Source organism: Gavialis gangeticus, unplaced genomic scaffold, assembly GCF_001723915.1.
Source record: "Gavialis gangeticus isolate Ggan-Ray unplaced genomic scaffold, GavGan_comp1, whole genome shotgun sequence".
NCBI classification, from domain to species: domain Eukaryota; kingdom Metazoa; phylum Chordata; order Crocodylia; family Gavialidae; genus Gavialis; species Gavialis gangeticus.
The window spans coordinates 17,091,243-17,109,300 of NW_017729011.1; the positions used below are offsets into that span (position 1 = coordinate 17,091,243).

Sequence of the window (18,058 nt, forward strand, 5' to 3'; positions counted from 1 at the left end):
CTTGAAGAGGGTATCCAGCCAGAGCAGAAAGGAGACCTGGCATTCCTGATATCATAAGGGGAAAAAAAAAAAAAAAAAAAACCGAAAACACAAAAACCCAAAAACGGGAGGGGAGAAGCCCTCCTGCTTGAGGCATGTCCTAAGTGATCTTCCTGAATTGCAAGGCTGCAAAAGCAAATGTCCCCCATAGGAGAGGCTCATCTCCCCCTTGCAGGCATGTCCCATAGCGTGTGGACTGGTTCCCTGCCTGGATGTGAAGCCCCCTGGGCTGTATTTCTTCATGGTGGCATCAAAGGGACATTGACTTGAGCCAGATACAGGAGGAAGGGGGAAATATTTCCCCGTGGCTGTTGGCATGAGGAGGAGCTATACTACCTGGCTGGGATTAGGATTTCACAGGAGGGTGAAGGAGATGACAGGCCTCTGGGGGCAAGTGGCTTTTCAGTCTCTGCTTTGCCTGGTGCCTTGGTGTTTGCAAGCTCAGCAGGAGCCGGTTCTAGCTGGCGGCTGGCAGCGAGGGCTGGGAGGAGGTGTGACATATTATTGCTCCAATTGCCTGCTGTTGTGTTCGCCTCCCCCGGGTATAAATAGAAGCCGGTCCAGACAAGGGACCTTGACCAGAAATTCCCAGCATTGTTGTCAAACCTTGGAGAGACTTGGGAAGCCCGAAGCAAAATAGAGAAAAGATTTCCAGGCTGAACTCCTCCAAAGTGGTGGGTGGGGGGACGGTGAGAAGAGTGGAAGCCTCCCTTAGCCCTGTGCTAATACACTGGCACTGCTCATCTTCCTCCTCCTCTGACAGCTCTCCTCCTGCACTATCTGTTTCTGGAGAGCTGGAGCCTGAGATTTTGGCACCATGCCGCCTCTTAGCATAACTCCTGGGAGGCAGAGAGCTGCTGCCCCCACGTCCCCGCTCCCAAGGGCCTCAACAGCATTGAGCCCAGCGTTGTTCACTGGGTGGGTTGCTGTGCTTGTGCCAGGCAACCAGCTGATTCAACTGTGTGGCTTCAGCAAAGTCCCTGGATGCTGTTCAGCTTCCTTAGTCTTCCCTTGTCCTTGGACGCGTGGCTGGGAGCTCCTGCCCTGGGGTTTTCAGCTCCTCATAGCAGCGAGGGCTGGGGGCCTTCACCTGTGTCCTCAAATCAGGGCCTGGTGGCAACACTGCTTTGTACAGGGCAATGAAGCAGCAGTGCTGGGGGCATGGAGGCAAACTATGTCCCTCCTGGTACATAGTTCCAGTCAGCCTGTCCCTGGCTGTTGTTGAAAGGCCCGGGGCTTGGTTCATCAGGCTGTGTCCAGTGTGTGTTCTTGATGCGGTTTTTTTATTCAGGTCCTTCCCCCACCATCCTTACACATCCTGCCCGGTTCCTTATCCCCAGCAATATGTGCAATCCCATGTGAGCTTGGGGTGCTCTCCTGGCTAGATACGTGTCAAGTGGTGCATGGGAGGGTGCAGCAGCTCAGACTATTATAAGCAGCTGTGATTGAGCATTGCAAGGGCCCCCTTCATGCCCCCGCGATGTGGCAAGGTTTGGTTTCAGGCGGATGTTGCTCCCGGTGCGATGCAGGCTTCTGCGTAAGGTGGTGGGACCAGGCACGGTCATTAGCAGGAACCTCCGTGCAGTCTCCCTGGGATGGCAGCTGCTCGGCTCTACGCAGAGCCCTGCGGTAGGAGCAGGAAAGGGGCGGCTGCAGACTCGCCAGCTCCCCCAAGCTGGAAGAGGCTTTTCCTCCCCCCACCTCAGGGCCAGGTTTCTCTCTGTTTTAATTACAGTAAATGACAGGGTCCTGGATGGGGGACTCAAGAGGCTGTGGTAAGCCTGCTCCTCTGGGAGTGGGGGACAGGAGCTGATGCCTCTTGAGGAGTGGGGAGGCAAGGAGCACCTGGAGCAGCATGGTAGTATCACCGCGGGGGAAACCCCAAGCCCTGCCAGGACGTGGGGAGAAATTCCCCTTCTGAACTATGTCTCACCAGTGTCCCAGCTCCTGTGAGTCCAGACAAGGGGGAGGGCCTTGCAATCCCCCCAGGTATGGAGGGCCTCTCCTGTCACTGCTGGGCCCTCCCGTGCTTGCATCGGGCCACAAGAGCTCTGCTGGCCTCCAGCCCCTTCTCCCTGTAACGGAGAGTCCGGGGGCAGGATACATATTGCCTTCCTGTAGTGGAGCCCTGGGGCATGTTGGCAGGTCTGTGAGGTCTTAAATCTCTGCCTTTGCCTTGCAGCCAGAGGTCCTTGCCGGAGCTGGAGTGGTGATGCTACAGGTGCTGCACAGACCTTCCTTTCCCCCGCCATGGACAGCAGGCGCTTACTTTTGGGAAGGAAATTCCAGCCAGAGCTCTCTGTCTCTGTGCCAGTCTCTCTGGGGTTTGCAGTGCAGCAAAAGAGACTACCCCTGCCACAAGGATAGGTAAGTGGGCAGTGGTAGCCTGTCCGCACTGGGCATCTGGGGTTCTGCCCACTACCCTTCAAGGACTTGGACATGCCCAAGGGGTTGCATTCAAACAAGGCTAAGAAAACCTCCCCAAGTCAAACACTGGCGTTAAACCCCTCATTGCTCTGGCTATTGGGAGGAGCAGGGGTGTTAACAAGGTACTCACTGGCTGTGAATTACCTGGAATTCAAACCTGCCTCCTCAGCAAACCTGAGCTGGTCGGGGACTCCTAAGGGAGGTGGTGCTCTCTGCTACCTTGGGGGTTTTCAGGAGGAGGCTGGATAGATATTTGGCTGGGGTATTGTGACCCCGGCACTCATTCCTGCCTGGGGCAGGGGGGTCGGACCTGATGATCTGTTTAGGTCCCTTCCCACCCTAAGCACCATGAAACTATGAAACTTCATGTCATCATCACAAGGCCCTAGTGGGTTTTTCACGGTTGCTGGAAGTGGCACGACTCGAGATCAAGCTCTGTGCCACCTTTGGTGGGCAAGTTGCAAACGGTGTAACGTGGGCTTGCTGTGGAAACTTGGGTCTGAGCTGTTCATGCAGCTGTGTTCTCGTTCTGTGCGCAGAGCATTGCACATCTGGAGCAGGCTGCCTTTAAAAAAGGAGAAACAAAACGATGCTTCTGCGTTTCACAGCCTGTGTCCGGGCCGTTTGCTTTAGACCTGAAGAACCACAAGGAATCGGAGCAACCTCTGCAGGAGGACAAGCAGCGACACCTGCGCTGTGACAGCAGATAGAAATCCCCCCAAAACAGGCCCGTGGAACATTTCTGCAAGGAACTGAATAAGGTAACGTAATGCATCTCTCTCCACTGAATAACCAGGCTGTGAAGTGATGAGCTGGAGACACGCAAACCTCTGTGGATCTGAAGCGAAGCTCCCTGCTTCCACACTCGCCGTATGGGCTGGGGAGAGGGGTAGTGTCTGTCGCTGCGACGGGAGGCGCCTGCAGAAAGTCTGTAGCGGATCCAGCTTTGTTTACAGGCTCCTGGCTGGGGGCGGTTGAGGTTCCCCTTTCTCCATCCATGTGCCTGGCCACATGATGAGGTATAAGAGCCTCTCTGGTAGCATGGTTGTTTTTCGGCAGTGACCTCAGCAGGAATTTGTGAGATGTTGGAAGATCAGGGTGACAGTAGGCCCCTGATCTGGGTGGGACTGATTCAGTGCTCCGGCATCTGCGGCGGTGCTCTTGCAGGAGCTGCTGATCTTTGCATCAGTTGTTGAAAGGGGGCCCACCGGCTTGGCACAAACAGGTCCTCCTCACAGCCTTTGCTTCTCCAAGGTCACGGACCAGACTGGCCTTGTTGACCTGCATTTTCATCTAGCCCGGCAGCAAGACGAGCTCTGGCCCAGCCATTGACATGTCCCTCCTAGTCACAGTGGTCACCAGTGGGTGGTGGCTGGCTCTTGGGGAGCTCCAGTTGCCTTAAAATGAGGCTTTCTACCCTCAGCAAAGAGAGAGTGGGGCTGGGGGATGAGCAGTGGGTTCCCCAGTGGCTTCAGCTTCTCCTCTCTGATCCGTCGAGGGAAGCACTGGGACTCTTCTAGGCAGGCGGTAAGTGCCCAGAGACCTTGAGCAGCTTGAGTGCGTGTCGCCCCAAACAGCTAGAAATTGACTGCTGTCTCTTTTCCTCCCTTTCCTCTTCTCCCCCACCCAAATCTGGGATATCTGCCCTGACATTTTTGGTGAGGCAGAGGCACTTTGGAAATAGAAGAAGTGAAAACTGGAGGAGAAAGCGCATTTCCAGTGGGCAAAGCCAGTGAGGCAGGGAGGGTGGGGGGAGGCCCCTGCACAACAAGCAGGGTGCTGAAAGCAAGCATCTGCACCCATGGAGGTGCCACCAAGAGCCCCACTTATACCTCTGTGCCCCGGGGGGCAGGGCTGGCCTATTCCCCAGCCCCCTCCTTGACATGTCTTTGGACGCCGACTTTCTTCTTGGCAAGCAACGTGAAGCGTGTCCGAAGGGGAGAAATCAGAGAGCCGGGGCAGGAATAAGCAGCTGAATGTTACTCCCATGGTTTGACGTGATGCCCTTCAAAGCCCTGGGGTTGTTCTCCAAATGAGATGGTTTAAGGCGCGCAAGGGAGGGAGCAGCGGCTGAGTAAGGGGAGAGTCTCTCACGTTGCGGTGCAGTATTTATGGGCAGAAAGTCTGGCAAGCCTTTTGCCCGGTCGGGAAACCGTGTCAGAAAACCAGATCGTGGGGAAGCTCAGCTGGTGTCTACCCGTCTCCCGACTAGATGAGCCTGGCAGCTCTTCTGTTGCAAGGCACAGATCGGCCTGATAATCTGTAGCAGAGTGCGGGAAGCTGACCTATATATTTTTGTTGGAGCAGCCGCTCCCCACAATGTGTCTGGCGCTTTGTCGAGGGTGGAAACACAGACGCAAACAGCACGTAGGCTGTACGCGGGGCGCACAGTTTGTGGAGAGGCCGGGAGCCCCAAGGCAAACCCCCCTCTCGCTGGTAGGCCATAAAAGAAATCCAGCCCACTCCAGGCAGACCTGTTTGAAAACTCTGCTTTATTTCTCTCCGTTATAAAAGCAGGGTTTGTGTTTCCACCGCTTGGTACATATCCGGACTTGGTACCGCTTGGGTTGGTTTTCACAGTGTCTCTGCAAGCCCGAGGACTGTTCTTATTGCTGCGGCTGAGTTGCTAAAAGACGACCAGCGCAGGGTCTTGGGTAACTCCCGTCCCCAGGAGCACTCAGACTTTTCTCTCTGTCCTTCCCTACTGTTGCTTGGTGGCTTTGGAGGCTTTGTTGGGCTGCCCATGCCTCTGGCCATGCTGGTTGGTGCATTGAATGGTGGTGGGAAGCGAGAAGTGGAATCAGGGTTTCGCTGACCGCACAGGACACTCGTTCGCTCGCCCACATGAAGCCCTGCCTCCCTTGGGCGCATTGGAGAAGGGAGGTTATTGTGAAGGCCATCATCTGGCCAAGGCAGCGCCCTCCTGCCCTGCAGCAGAGACCACTTGCAGCACAGGACGTCAGCCTGCGCAGTGGCTGAGGGAGGAAAGTTGCCCACACATGACAAGTCAGGGCATGAGACTGCCAGCCCCGCTGCTCTCGTGAGCTCGCTTTGAACCCAGGGCTGCGTGAAACCACGTAGCCAGCAACAGGCAGCTGGTGCCTCCCTCGCACCTTTCCAGACGTGGCTTGACTGCAGCGTGGCCTAATGGAGAGAGAGCGCGTTCACCTCTGTCGACTGTCACAACCTGGATCCCCAGGCACTTGAGTCCCAGCTGGGTTGCTAAATGGTATTAATCCCCACTCTAATTATACCACTATTTAGTTATTAACCAGCCAGACAAATAGTGGTGTCTATAGCACTTGTCATTTCCAGCCGTCATCCCCTCTGTGTTCGATCAATCTGTCCTCGGCACTTTCTGTAATGAAGCAGCTTTAGAAAACCACTGCTTTTAATTGCAAAGCATGAAGCCTTTGCAAGGCTGCGTCCTGGCTCTACCCCGGAGCTCAGCAACACCAAGGGAGGAGGGGGGCACGTTTCCAAGAAGGGAAGGGGATGGAGGGAACTGGTCAGGGGAGGTCATAGCAGCCCTGGCCCTCTGATGCAAAATGTGATGCTCGTATTTACTGCTCAGCCAGATCTCAGTGCAACAGGGTGATTTAGCAAAGAAGGCCCCCATCAAGTGACATGGGTGCCTCCAATCCTGCGAGCTGGGGATGGGCTGTGGGAGTGAGGAATGAGGCTTATATGATGCACCCGGAGACCACATCCAGTGTTACGAAATGAGACCAGGCTCCCCCACCCCCTCTCCGAATGTGACTTGTGCTGAGTAAGGAGAAGTTGTTGCTTAGACAGCTCGTTAAGACAATTGGGTCTGACTTGTTTATAGAAGCGCTGAAAACCTGCAATCCATACTGATGCCAGAGGCATCGGCCAACACTTAGCACCTCCAAGACAGGATCAGAACAAATGCCAGAGCAGCCCACCGCTGCCACCCAACTGGGGGCTCTTCGAAGCGGGCCAGATCTGTGCTGCGTGACTGTTGGCAACTAGGCCCCCACGGGGACGGGTGTAAAACGTTCCCTGATATCTAGCTGCACGTTGTCTGCCACCCGCATAGCATGGGAGCGGCTGCAGTCCGGACTTAGGGGTCTGTATAGGCTAAGCGATAAGTAGGAGCCAACTGGGCGTAAGAAATGGGAGCTTAATGGGAGAGATGGTTACTGTTGAAAACCTAGGACTGTCTCGTGAGATTGGTTCATCATCACTCTCCATAGACGTAGAGCCTAGATCTGAGCCTTCCTTGGCCATTGGGCTAGATCCACCCATATCATCCGCAAATGGCTTCTAAGAACCAGCTCTGTGCCTCAAAGGAGCATTTCCCCGGGGAAATGGCCAGCAACCCCTTGACTACTAGGAGCAAAGGGTCCCTCTGTGCTGGCGAAGGCTTCCCTGTGCCGTTTTTGAGTGTGAGGCTCAGTCTTGGAAGCAGCCTTTGGAGGTTTTGGACTCCAAGTGCAGGGGGAGGAGAGGGTGTCCCAAGCATGTTGCCCAAGTCAGTTGTCTGAGTGCAAAGACGGGAGCAACCTGGCAGGCTGCGAGGGGCTGTGCTGTTCAGCTCTAAGGATCGTGCATGGAGAATGGGAGCAGCGAAGCCAGAAGGGAAATGTCAGTACAGGAACGGAGGAATGGGAAGACCTGTATGGACCAGCTGAGCAGGGACCCGGCAGGGGCAGGCTGTGCCCCTCGTCCCTGGCTGTCCAGGCCATCCACAAACAAAAGGAAGAGTTGTCACCTTCTGAATATGGGCACAGGGGCAGAGGAGAGGGGAAGCGCCTTGCCTGGCTCCAGACAGTAAGAGCTGGAACCGGAAAGCAGGTCTCTTGCTCCCTGTCCTCTGGACCATGCTACTGCCACCCTGTGGGTTTCCCTGCTTATGAACTTGCCTCCATCTCGCACCCCTTTCCTTTCAAATGCTCTTTGAAGGCTGCCTTCTTTTTGAGACATCGCTGTGGTTATCTCTGCGGCTGTCTAAACGCCCCCGCCCTCCCACCATCACAATTTAAGGCCCAGACGTCTGCTCTAAGCAGACTGTCCTTCCTTTCGCATCCTCCCCTCCAACGCTTGCATTTTCGGCACCTTCTTGCATGCAGTCTCCTGGCACGTGGGTGCTCCCAGCCTAACCAGACAGCCTCAGCACCATCTTGTACCCCATTCATAACCTGATGGGGAAGCTGATCCTGAGCCCGTTCTGGAGGCTGGTTGTCTCTGAGCCTAGCTGAGGTCTGAAGTGACAGTCAGAGGTGACTCTTTTCAGTGCATAGGACAGGTGTTTTCTGAATGGTTTTTTTGTCTGTTTTGGGGGGGTTTTTTAGAGATAAGGCTTTTCCTGAATTATGGACATTGCCAGATAGATGCTAATAGGTAAAATCTGCCCTTGTTTATAGCCGTGCAGCTCGAATGACTTCAGAAGGATCCTTCCACCCCTGCTCCTCTTACTGCCCTTTTGCCAGGAGTAAATGATGGCAGAAAGGGACCCCGCATCCCTTGCAGCACGTGTGTGACCCCTCCGCTGCTCTGCCATGAAAGACACAGCCGGCAGGCTCGCAAGGGAGCCCTACGTTTTCATCCACTCAAGACAGACCAGGCTGAACAACCCCGTCTTCCCCGTCGAGTGTCCCGTCTCCGTTGTCCCCACCCGTTCGATGGCTCCCTCTTCTAATGCTGAGAGGGGCTGACTGGATGGCGTAAGCAGTATAAGGCCTGGACTAACTTTCTACCAAGCAGGGAGAAACCCAGCACCTCGCACCCATAGCCATGTCTGTACAAGCTTTGGTACTTGCGTTGCAACCCTGTGCAAAACATAAGCTCCCTTTCTGCTACTGGAGGAAAACAATGGCTTTTGAGCAGGGTTTATTTCCAGGCTTCCTTGATCCATACATAAAATCAGGAAGGTTTTCATCTGAATCATGTGTCTGCCACGATCGTACCCTTTCCCCCTCTCCCTTTGACCTATGGACCATCTACCCCTTGTTCCAACGTGTCTCCCTGCCCCCCCCTGAAACTCTGTAGAAAAGAGATTCTGCCTGGTGGGGTTGGTTGGGGTTTTTTTTGTTGTTGCTTGTCTGTTTTGTTGGTTTTCTTTCAAACATAGCTTTAAGGCAAAAATTTGGCAATGCAAAGCAAAGTCTACATAAGGCCGCATGACTTGGGTTTGCAACTCGGAACCTTTTATAACTTTAAAAAATAATCCTCCTCATAAATAAATAGTCGGCTTTGTGCTCCAGGAGCTTGCTTCATTCTCCACAAAAGAGGGCAGGGTGTGGGGGGGCAAAAAAAAAGCTCTTTCTACCAAATGAACTAAAATAAAAATCTTCTTTTGTTCTGGACAATCTGGGTGAGCTAATGACACTGAAGTTCAAACGGTAATGAAAAGAGGGAAGAAAAGAAAGCTACGGGCCTGGAAATAAAGTCCAGTTGGTTTCTTCCTGTAGAAATCCAGTGACGAGACAGACCCTTCAGCAGGGGTCTCCTCTCTAGCTTTAGCACAGTGAGATCCGTCCCAATGGGAGAAGGTAGAATGGTTGCATTTCTGTTGAATGAATACAAAGTGCATCTTGGTTTTGCTTAGGTTATATGCGTACACGTTTAAAATAGAAGTGGTTCTGTTCTCCCTTCTGGTGCCACAACGCCAGGCTGCTAGGACCGATGTTTTGGAGGTATCACCACCAGCGGTGGTCCGTCCTTTGGCCTCCACATGAGTACCTGAGCATCATTGGCATTGGGCTTGACAAGGGCACTGGGTGGTATTGGCTCGTTCCTGCTAAGGACCTGGGGCTGCTCTTGAGCAGAGGGCTCCTGCAGCTTGGCACGCTGCCCCAGGGGTCTGCTGGGATTCACCTCGATGCCCAGCTTCATGTGCCACTTGATCGTCTGCAGGGTGACCGTCTCGTTGGTGGTCGTGTTCATGGCCACCAGCCAGGTGGTGAAGCTCTGATCCCGGTAGATGCTCGTGAGTTTTGTCACATTGCTCTCGCTCACGGGCACGGCCCATGTGACGCTCGGGTAGAAGTTGTCGTTCATGCTGATGTTGAACTTGGACTCCTTCCTTGTCGGACCCACAATGGTACAGGTCTCCGTGGTGTTTCCGTACCAGGGGTAGTTCACACCGTCTGAGTCGCTTATGGCCTGGATCTTGCCATCCAGCAGGTCCGGGAGCTCCCAGCTCGACCTGTCAGAGCCAACAAAGAATTGTGGATAACGAATTAATTAATTAGTGCAGACAGTCACAGGGCTGGATTTTTAAGGGATGGCTTAGGGGCAGGGCAGCTGTAACTGCAGTTCCCTGCATCTTGTGTCTATACCGTAAGTTGTCGCATACAACGTGCCCCTTTCCTCTGAATTCAGCTGCTACACGTTGGGGTGAGCATTTGAATGGAGACGGTATGGTAACAACGGTTTCTGGAGCAACACAAGGCACTCTGAGTTTTCAAGACCTCTCTAAGTGGCAAGTGTTGGGGAAGAGGAGTCAAACATTCAACGAACAGGGCATCCAATGAACAGCCATGTTTCCCAAAGTTTAAATGCATCTGCTTTGTTGGACCGCAAGCTCCAACCGGGCTTTGAATCTGAAGTGGGTTGTAGAGTCATTTGTATCAAAATGGGGCCAACGAGGCTGATGCTGCTTTGTACACTGCACACTTGCTGATATAAAACCGTCTGTGTGTTCCCTGTCGCTTGGCACATGTCCTACCTCGCACTGTTAAAACAAACCTTGAGTTAAATCTGAGAAGCCGAGGCAGCCGGGAGTCAGCTTTCTAAGCCATGCTCTGACACTGACTGGGCAAGTCGTCGACCCTCTCCCTAGCTCAGTCCTCCCCCCCACCCTTAAATTAGGAGTAATGTATCTACGCGCATACCATACCGCCTCCCAAGATAAAATAAGCACCTCATTTTGGGACAGAAGGAAACCTGGAGGGGGAGGGTAATTTTGCTTTTAACTGAATTGTTCAGAATCAGTTCCATCATTTAAGACATACACCCCAATTTTCAATAGCTATTTGTTGGGAGTGTGGGAAACGTGAATGTGGTATATGAACAAAGAAGATAATGCAAGTTCCCTTCCTTGACCAGACTGAGGGTGACTTAGTGTGTGCACGGACCTGCACAGGTTCTTTCATTATTTTGCATTAGATTTTTTTTTTACTCTAATACCTTACAGGATTTTCTCTATTGTATTATAAGCTTCTCCTGGTTTCCTTGGCTAACATCCCACCTGCCCTCCCAGGGCTGCAGCAGGCTTTGTACTGGGTGGCTGCTGGTCAGGAGAGAGACAGAGAAGGAAAATTTGTGGGGGCTTGCAGAATGGCAAATGCAACCAAAGTAAACCCAATTAAGTATTAATTTAGGAGACCAATCTTGACCATCAGGGCCTTCACAAGTAGCTCCGCCATGCCGCGTGCTCCACTGGGTGCTAATTTCGAGGGAGCGGGTGCTCTGGAAATCGGACAATGCCCCAGTTGGGTACTTAAAAACTGCACATTGCTTATAAGATGAAGGCCTAAATGATTCTGGATGTCTGCAGAGCCTCAGGACTGGCTGGATTTGCTCACAGCTGGCCTTTCCAGGCTGCAAGCTTGCTGGCAAAAATGCGGCGGCGTCTGCAGGTCTTCTCCTCCTGAGCCTAGAGGCAGCAGGCAGAGGGAGTCCTTTCCCTGAGAGAGGATTTTTCCCTGAGGCCATGAGAAGGGAAGCCCCTAAACAGCCTCCAGTCACAACCCCCTCATCTACAGGAGAGATCGATTCATATTGTATCATCTCAAACAGAGAGCAGCCAGGAGTTATTTCTCTCCTTCACCCCCGCGCTCCTGCACCAGGGCTGAGAGGAGAGAAAAGCTCTGGGGATTTTGAATGAACTCAGCCCTCCAAGGAGAGATGAATCAGAGGTCACACTAGACAGCAGCAGTTTTAGTCCTTGCTGCTTGGGCTCATCTCTGAAATGGCATATGGGCACCCTTTCCTGCCCTTCAGCAGATGGTTTAGGATTACTTTCCATTCAGATAACTGCCGATGCTCAGCCTGGCCGAGGCCGGGGGCCGAGGCATGATGGTCTCCTGGGGGGGTCCTATCCACGATGGACATGCTCACGGCACCAAGCCAGCGGCTGTGTCGCCACAGGGCCAGGATGTGAGCTACTGTGGGAGCTGTGAACCCGATGCAAAGCTGCCTCGGTCTACCCTGGCCACAGGGTGCGGGGACATAGTCAAGCTGATGCTGCCATGGAAATGGTGCTTGACTGGGGTGGGGGGGTACCTACTTAATGCCAGATGGATAATTTGCATGCATCTCAAAGCCACTAAATCATTGTGGCAGGTTCCAGGTTGTAGCCGTATTGGTCTAGAGCAGAGGTGGGCAAAATGTGGCCCGCCAGGCTGTTCTGGGCCCCTAAAAAATTTTAAAAATTAATGTTTATCTGCCCCTGGCTGCTTGTCATGCGGCCTTCAATGGCTTGCCAAAACTCAATGAGCAGTCCTCTGCCAAAATAATTGCCTGCCCCTGATCTAGAGGAAAAGGCAATCGGGGCTCGTAGTAGAGATGATATCTTTAGTTAGACCATCAAGATTTTTGCAAAAAAAATTCTTTCATTGCAAGCTTTCGGGCACAAACACCCTTCATCAGGCATTGGAGAAAAGATTGTAAAAGTCCTCCTGGGTAGAAATGCAAGTTCATATTTCATAGGACTTCACGGAGGAGTCAAAAAATGGAAAACTCCTCCGGGCAGTCGGTTCATAGCTGGTATGAAGTCTCTCACCTCCTGCGAGGATCTGTGATGATATAAATGACCTGATGCCTGATGAAGAGTGTTTGTGCCCAAAAGCTGGCAATTAAAGAATTTTTTTTGCAAAAGCCTTCTTGGTCTAATAAAAGACATCATCTCTACTACGAGTCCTGATTTACTAAATCATTGCAGCATCTTGTGAGGAGTGGTCCTACCAGGATGGAGTTGTTCAGCAGGGCTGTGCAGGGCCTGAGTTAGCACATTGTGGGCAGGGAAGAGATGAATCAGCAGAGCTCTGCAGGGAAACTGAGGCATGGCAGGGCGAGGGGTCTGGCAGGGCAGTGCTGCAGAGCAGGACTCTGAACTGGATGCTGCAGAGCAGGAGAGACAGATTGGTGGGAAGGAAATGACTGCAACCCCCACTGCAAGATGCCTCATGCCTCAAGCCTGGCCAGCCCTACGCGGTCATACACGTCACACCTGGTCACAGGGTTTAGTGACAGGGAAACACAGGCCCTTCCCAGACCCCTGTGCTGAGGCAAAAGGAAACCAGCTGGCAGAGGTGACAGATGCCACATCCTGCTACCGTCTGTTGCTTTGTCTGTCTTAAATGAAGCAGCTCCCCAACAGCTGGGGGTTTGGATGGGCCCAGGAGGAGATGCTGCCATTACCCTATGCTAAAGCCCTGCTCCAGGGAAGGCTCAGAAACCGCCTTGCAAATCCTCCCCAGGGAAGCTGCATAAAAGGACCCTGAGCCCACCTGAGTGCAGAGATTCAGCACAGTACAGACCCCACGGTCTGGCCCGAAGCGCTAACGTGCGTGTGTTTCTGCTTTGCTTGGTCCCCCAGAACCCACCCGCGGGGTAGCTCAGGGCGGCTGTTGCTCCCCGGATCCTTCTGCTGCTAGGAGAGGGCATCTCTTGTGGCAACGATGTCCAGGCTGGCAGCCCCTCACACCTTCCTAATCTGGGCTCTGGCCTTCCACATTTCCCTTTCAGGCTTTTCCTCCTGTTCCCTAGCAAGAGGACCCAGAGCCCAGCTTGTCCCGGTTCCCCTGGACGGCCACCCCCAAACTCAGCAGGAAGCTGTCAGACTAGCATATCAAGCACAGTGGCAGCAAATCCAAGCGATGCAGGCTGCAGCCTTTTGCAGCCAGCAGGATGGCATGTGCGCTTGAAGCTAACCTTTCAGACAGGCCTGTGAATCTGACCGCTGTCAGCACCAAAGGGATCCAGTTTGGGAGCCATATAAAGCCAGCCTGGGCTTCCCACTGTACTGGTCCTGACCAGCATCTCCAGCTAGTGAGATCTGCGGGGTGAGTGAGGCCGACCAAGGCTGCATTCCCCGCTGGCAAAGGAGGGGTGTAATTGTGATCGGGATTTCTATGGATTTACACTCCATATCCCAAACGTCTTCCATTTCAACTGACCTTGACCACGAACCTCTCGTCCACTTGAGGCTCACAAAGCAATTCCATCCAGGCTCCTGGTAAAGGAGCAAGACGTGCAGGAGGGAGAGGTTTGGAGAAGATTTCGCGGAAGGGCAGCAGCACTATGCCCACTCCTACGGTTTGGAGGAAACCATCATGAATGTGTAAGGAAGCCACTGTTGGCTTGATTCCCAATGAAAATGGTGCTGTGTCTCCAGCAGATTGGTTTCCAAACATGTTTCTCCTCCTGGGGTCTTGGGCATTTATTCTCCCTAATAATGAGGTTCTTAGTAGAGATGAGCTGCATCGTATTCCTGCTGTAGGACCTGGAAGATGCAATCTTTTGAAAGAAAGATGTCCTGCACCCTAAAGAGATATTGCAGTAATGCCTAGCTCTTATGCAGAGCTTTCCATCAGTGGGCCTCGGAGAGAAAACTTCTCCTGGTTCCTAACCGAGGATTTGAGAAGCCTAATTTAATTTACAGTCTCTGCTTTATTCCCGTCTGCACTGCTTCTTGCACTTTGCCATGGGACGAGGAGGACACTGTTAGTGCATTGTCCATCTCTAGAGGAATGGTCCCATCACTATTCAAACAGCACAGAGACTGTCCCCGGCCTAAGGAGCCTGCGTGCTAACTAAACCCCAGGCTTTGCACAGGCCTCACTTCCGCAGCCTGTTCCTGATCCTTACCATTGAGTAGTAGTGCTCTTCACTGCAGTCAGTGGGGGCATCTGAGGGATGAAGGACTAGGCACCGGGAGCAATAATACCCGAGCTGGGCCCTGCAGGAGTCCTGCCCACAAAGGTGTCACAGGACGGGGCCAGCAGCCATTCTGGCTCCCAGGTCTCGCGCACTGTGGCTTTTTCTTCGGGTTCTGGTTCAGCAGGGAGATGCCAAAGCAAAAGCAGCTTTGTGTCTAAGGTTTTTTCCAAATCTTTTTTTTTTGTTGTATAGGGGATGGAGGTAAAACCTTTGGCATGTTACCCTACCCCCCAGCAACTGGGGGGTTGTCCGTGTGTGTGTGTGTGTGTGTGTGTGTTTGCAGCAATTCCCTATGCATCTCGCGTCCATCTATTCCTGACGGTATGTAGGGATCCATCTGCTCCCAAGTTTCTGGCCTCGGCACAATGGGCAGCTTGGATGTAACAACCCATTTCAGAACAGCAAAGCAGTTTAAAAGCAGAAATCCCTCAGGGCCTGGGGGAAGTCGCCTGCTCCAGCTGATGGCCACTTTTTTTTCTTTTTTTTAATGCCGCGTTATCGCAACCTGTTTTAATGGTCTGTTGCAACAGCTTATTCCTGCTGTCCCTCTCCAGCAGGGAGAATTACTCAGGCCAGAGAGTCAGTTGGTGTAAATCAATGCAACTCCACAGCAGTCAATGGGAAGATGTTAATTTACCCCACCCAAGGATCTGGCCTGTCTCTCATTCAGATGTCTGTGCCACCTCCCTCTCTGTATATAGGGGTGTGTATCCCAAAAAAAGCTCTCCCAGTCTAATAATGTATTTAATGCATGACATAATAGTCTAATGTGTTAGAAGATGTCTATTTTTTAATCCCCTGAGGAACAGAGAGAAGAACTGATTTGCAAATTGTGTTTCAATGGTTTTAAAAAAGAACCAGTTAACTGTGGCGGACCCCACCAGACAGACTCTTGAGGCGCTTCTGAATATCCGTTTCATCGCTAAATAGACATGGCGTCCTGATTGACAGTGCATTGTTCCTCAGAAGTGCCCCAAGCTTAATCCAGGTGGCTCTGATGATAACCCTCAGCTCTTACGGAGAACCATTCCTCTAGCTCTCCAAGTGCTTTCACAGGAAGGGGGAAACTGAGGCCTGGGGCAGCTGCGTGACTTGCCCAAGCTCGCGCGGTGAGTTGACGGGGGAATTGGGAGCAGAACTCTTCCGCTCGGTCTCCTCTGCTTTCCTGAGCGAGTACCCAATGGCGCGTGCATGCACCAGTGGGTTTTCCTGCTTCTGGGATTTTTCACGCTCAGCCTAAGGAAGTTGGGCGCCCCTGGGCACCTAAGGCTCCTGAGCATCTCCCCCTGCCTTGTTCTCTTGCTGCTGGGCCCTCCTCTGCTGTCTCTGCCCAGGCAAAACCCCATGCGACAGCATGCATCCTGACCAAACCGGCTCTGCGCCCATTCTGGGTGCTCTGAAAATTAATCCGTCGTATCCATTCCCCCTCCTCCCCCGGCCTGATCTGGCTCTGGCTGTGGCTCAGCTGAGAGGTGCTAAAGTTTTCACTCCCGAGGCACTTTCTGCTGCAAGTGAGGAAACGAGGCAGGAGCTGGGAACAGTCTGTCACTTGTGCTGGCTCCTTGGCATTTGCCTGCCCCATGGCGCCGGCCTGCAGACAGGTGCTCGCTCTGTCTGAGATGTCAGGTTGTGGCACCTGTGTGAGCAAAGCCTGCGTGCGGCTTGCTAGAAGGGGCTGGGGGGAGGTTACTGGGAGGCTGAGTGTAGCAGAGGGATGCTCACACCTAGCAGGAAGGCTCTCTATTAAGTCACGGCACTTATTTCCTCCCTAGCTCTATGCTATGTTTCCGTCTCCCCACCCCCCTTGCCACTGGGCTGCATTCCTTGCCCACAGCTGGGCAATGAGCAAGCCAGTCTTGCTCCAACGTGACCTTTTCATCCTCTCTCACCCAGGGCCCGGGCAGCCCCGGTGTGTCCAGCCACCAGCCCGTCTGCTGCTCTGGAGCCTAATGCCGCCTTCCAAAGCAGCCGGCTCTCGGGCGGAAAGACTTCCGCTGCCCCACGAGGCTGCTACTAGTCACGATCAGGCGCCGCGAGCCACGCGTCAGCTGAGCGAGCTATGTGATCAGATGCTGGAGCCTCAGTCGACCGCTGAGCTTAGGCTTGGAACAGCATCCTTTGCTCAGGGGAGGGGTGCAAAAATGCCCTTCCTGCCAGGTGGTGGCATTTGAATGGGACTTTTTGTTTCGGGCGAGCTCTCTGTCTACCGACATCATGGCACGGGGGTGACCTGTTTTCTTCCCCTCTGCCCTCCCTCTCCAGCCCGTCTCATTTCCTGGTCTTAGAGGGAGCACAAGCGGGAGGATGTCAGTGTTTAACCTCGGCCCAAGGTTACGGAAAGGTTAAACGCCCCCCCCCTCCCAGGAAGGGCTAGGGGGCTGGATCCTGCTGCTCTCGACCCTGCAAGCAGGCCACTGCAGCAAGGCAAAGCCAGCAGGATCCAGCACATCACGCTAGATCGCATTTGCTGCCGGAGTAACGTCGAGCCCTCCTTCCTGCTGACAGCACACTGCAGCAGCAATGCACCCGGCTTCCCACAGCCGCACGCTACAAGTGTCTGCATTTGCTGGCATGCTGATTTCTCAAAAAGCAACCCCCCTTGCAGCCTTTAAAAGAAAGCATGCCCCCCCTCCCATTTAAAGTATGGAAAGTGAGCACGGACCAGGGGAGGTAGCGGGCCAGGCCCTTGCTGGCAGGGAGGACTCCTGATGTTGGGGGCTACCGTGGGGCTGGAAGCCCCATGTCGCCTTGATCGGCTTGGCACAGGCTTTGCCTGGCTCGCCAGCCCGATGCCAGGGCCTGCCTTCGTTCCCACTGCGGACAGCGGCACAACGCCTGCTGCCTTCCTCGGCAGGCCCTTCTCTTTCTCTCTCTCTCGAAAGGGAACAAGTGCTGTTTTCATTTCAGAAGTGCCCAAACTAATCCTGCATGGGTTAAATGTGGCTTCCTCCTCACCCCCCGCTGGCATGCACACTCTCTCTCTGCCACTGGAAATACTCACATGCCCTGCTCTCCATAATGATTGTAAAACTCCATGTGGCTGCATGCCTGAATCCAGCCTACAATCCAGGTCTCTTTCTTGGGGATGGGAGGTATCAGCACCTGGGCAGAGGCTCGGAAGTGGGGCGTCCGGTACCGCAGAACCACGCTGGACGACTCGTCGATGTTGGTGGGGACGGGGTCGATGGACGCTTTGACTTCAATCACCGCGATGCTTTCCCGGAAAACTTTGGATTTGCAGCTAATGCTCTGAATACAGCCCATGGCATACAACTCGAGCGATACCTAGGATGCTCCGGCAATCCTGGGCGAGATGAGGCATTGAAATGATATGGTGCTGGATCAAGTACAGATCTCCTCTCCCCGGGGCCGGCTCTCAGCGCCGATATCCATAGGATAGACAAGGCGGCGGGGAAAGCCTCGGCGTCAATCCCGGCCGCCCCGGGGCTGCTCCCCGCCTGGATTTCGGAAGCAAAAGGGCGTCCTTTCAGTTCTCCTTTGCAAACGCCACATGAAACAGCGCGCTGCTCTCCCCGGGCTGTGGATGCAGGGGCGGGGGCGGGGGGAGTCTTGAGCTGGCTAAATAGCCGGGCTCGGGTTTTTTTCGAGGATATATTTAGTCCTTTTTCTCAGCCGCTCTGTCACTCAGCGGGCCCCGCCGGGCTCGGAGGCGAGGGCAGGC

At 53.7% G+C, this 18,058-nt stretch overlaps 1 protein-coding gene across 1 annotated transcript; it reads right to left on the reverse strand.

Annotated features, from left to right (window-relative positions):
• Positions 1-7,772: 7,772 nt before the first annotated feature.
• Positions 7,773-18,038, reverse strand: FAM78A (family with sequence similarity 78 member A). Its single transcript, XM_019510693.1, has 2 exons — positions 17,378-18,038; positions 7,773-9,637 (listed from the first exon to the last, which is right to left on the reverse strand). Exons 1-2 carry the CDS (start codon positions 17,638-17,640, stop codon positions 9,106-9,108), a joined length of 795 nt encoding a protein of 264 aa, XP_019366238.1. The 5' UTR covers positions 17,641-18,038; the 3' UTR covers positions 7,773-9,105.
• Between the last annotated feature and the right edge of the window lie 20 nt (positions 18,039-18,058).

Coding starts and splice junctions, on each gene's coding strand:
- FAM78A (XM_019510693.1), bottom strand. CDS start 17,640: ATGGGCTGTATTCAGAGCATTAGCTGCAAATCCAAAGTTTTCCGGGAA. Junction 9,638..17,377: donor CATTATGGAGAGCAGGGCAT/GTGAGTATTTCC, acceptor TGGCTCTGACAG/GTCGAGCTGGGAGCTCCCGG.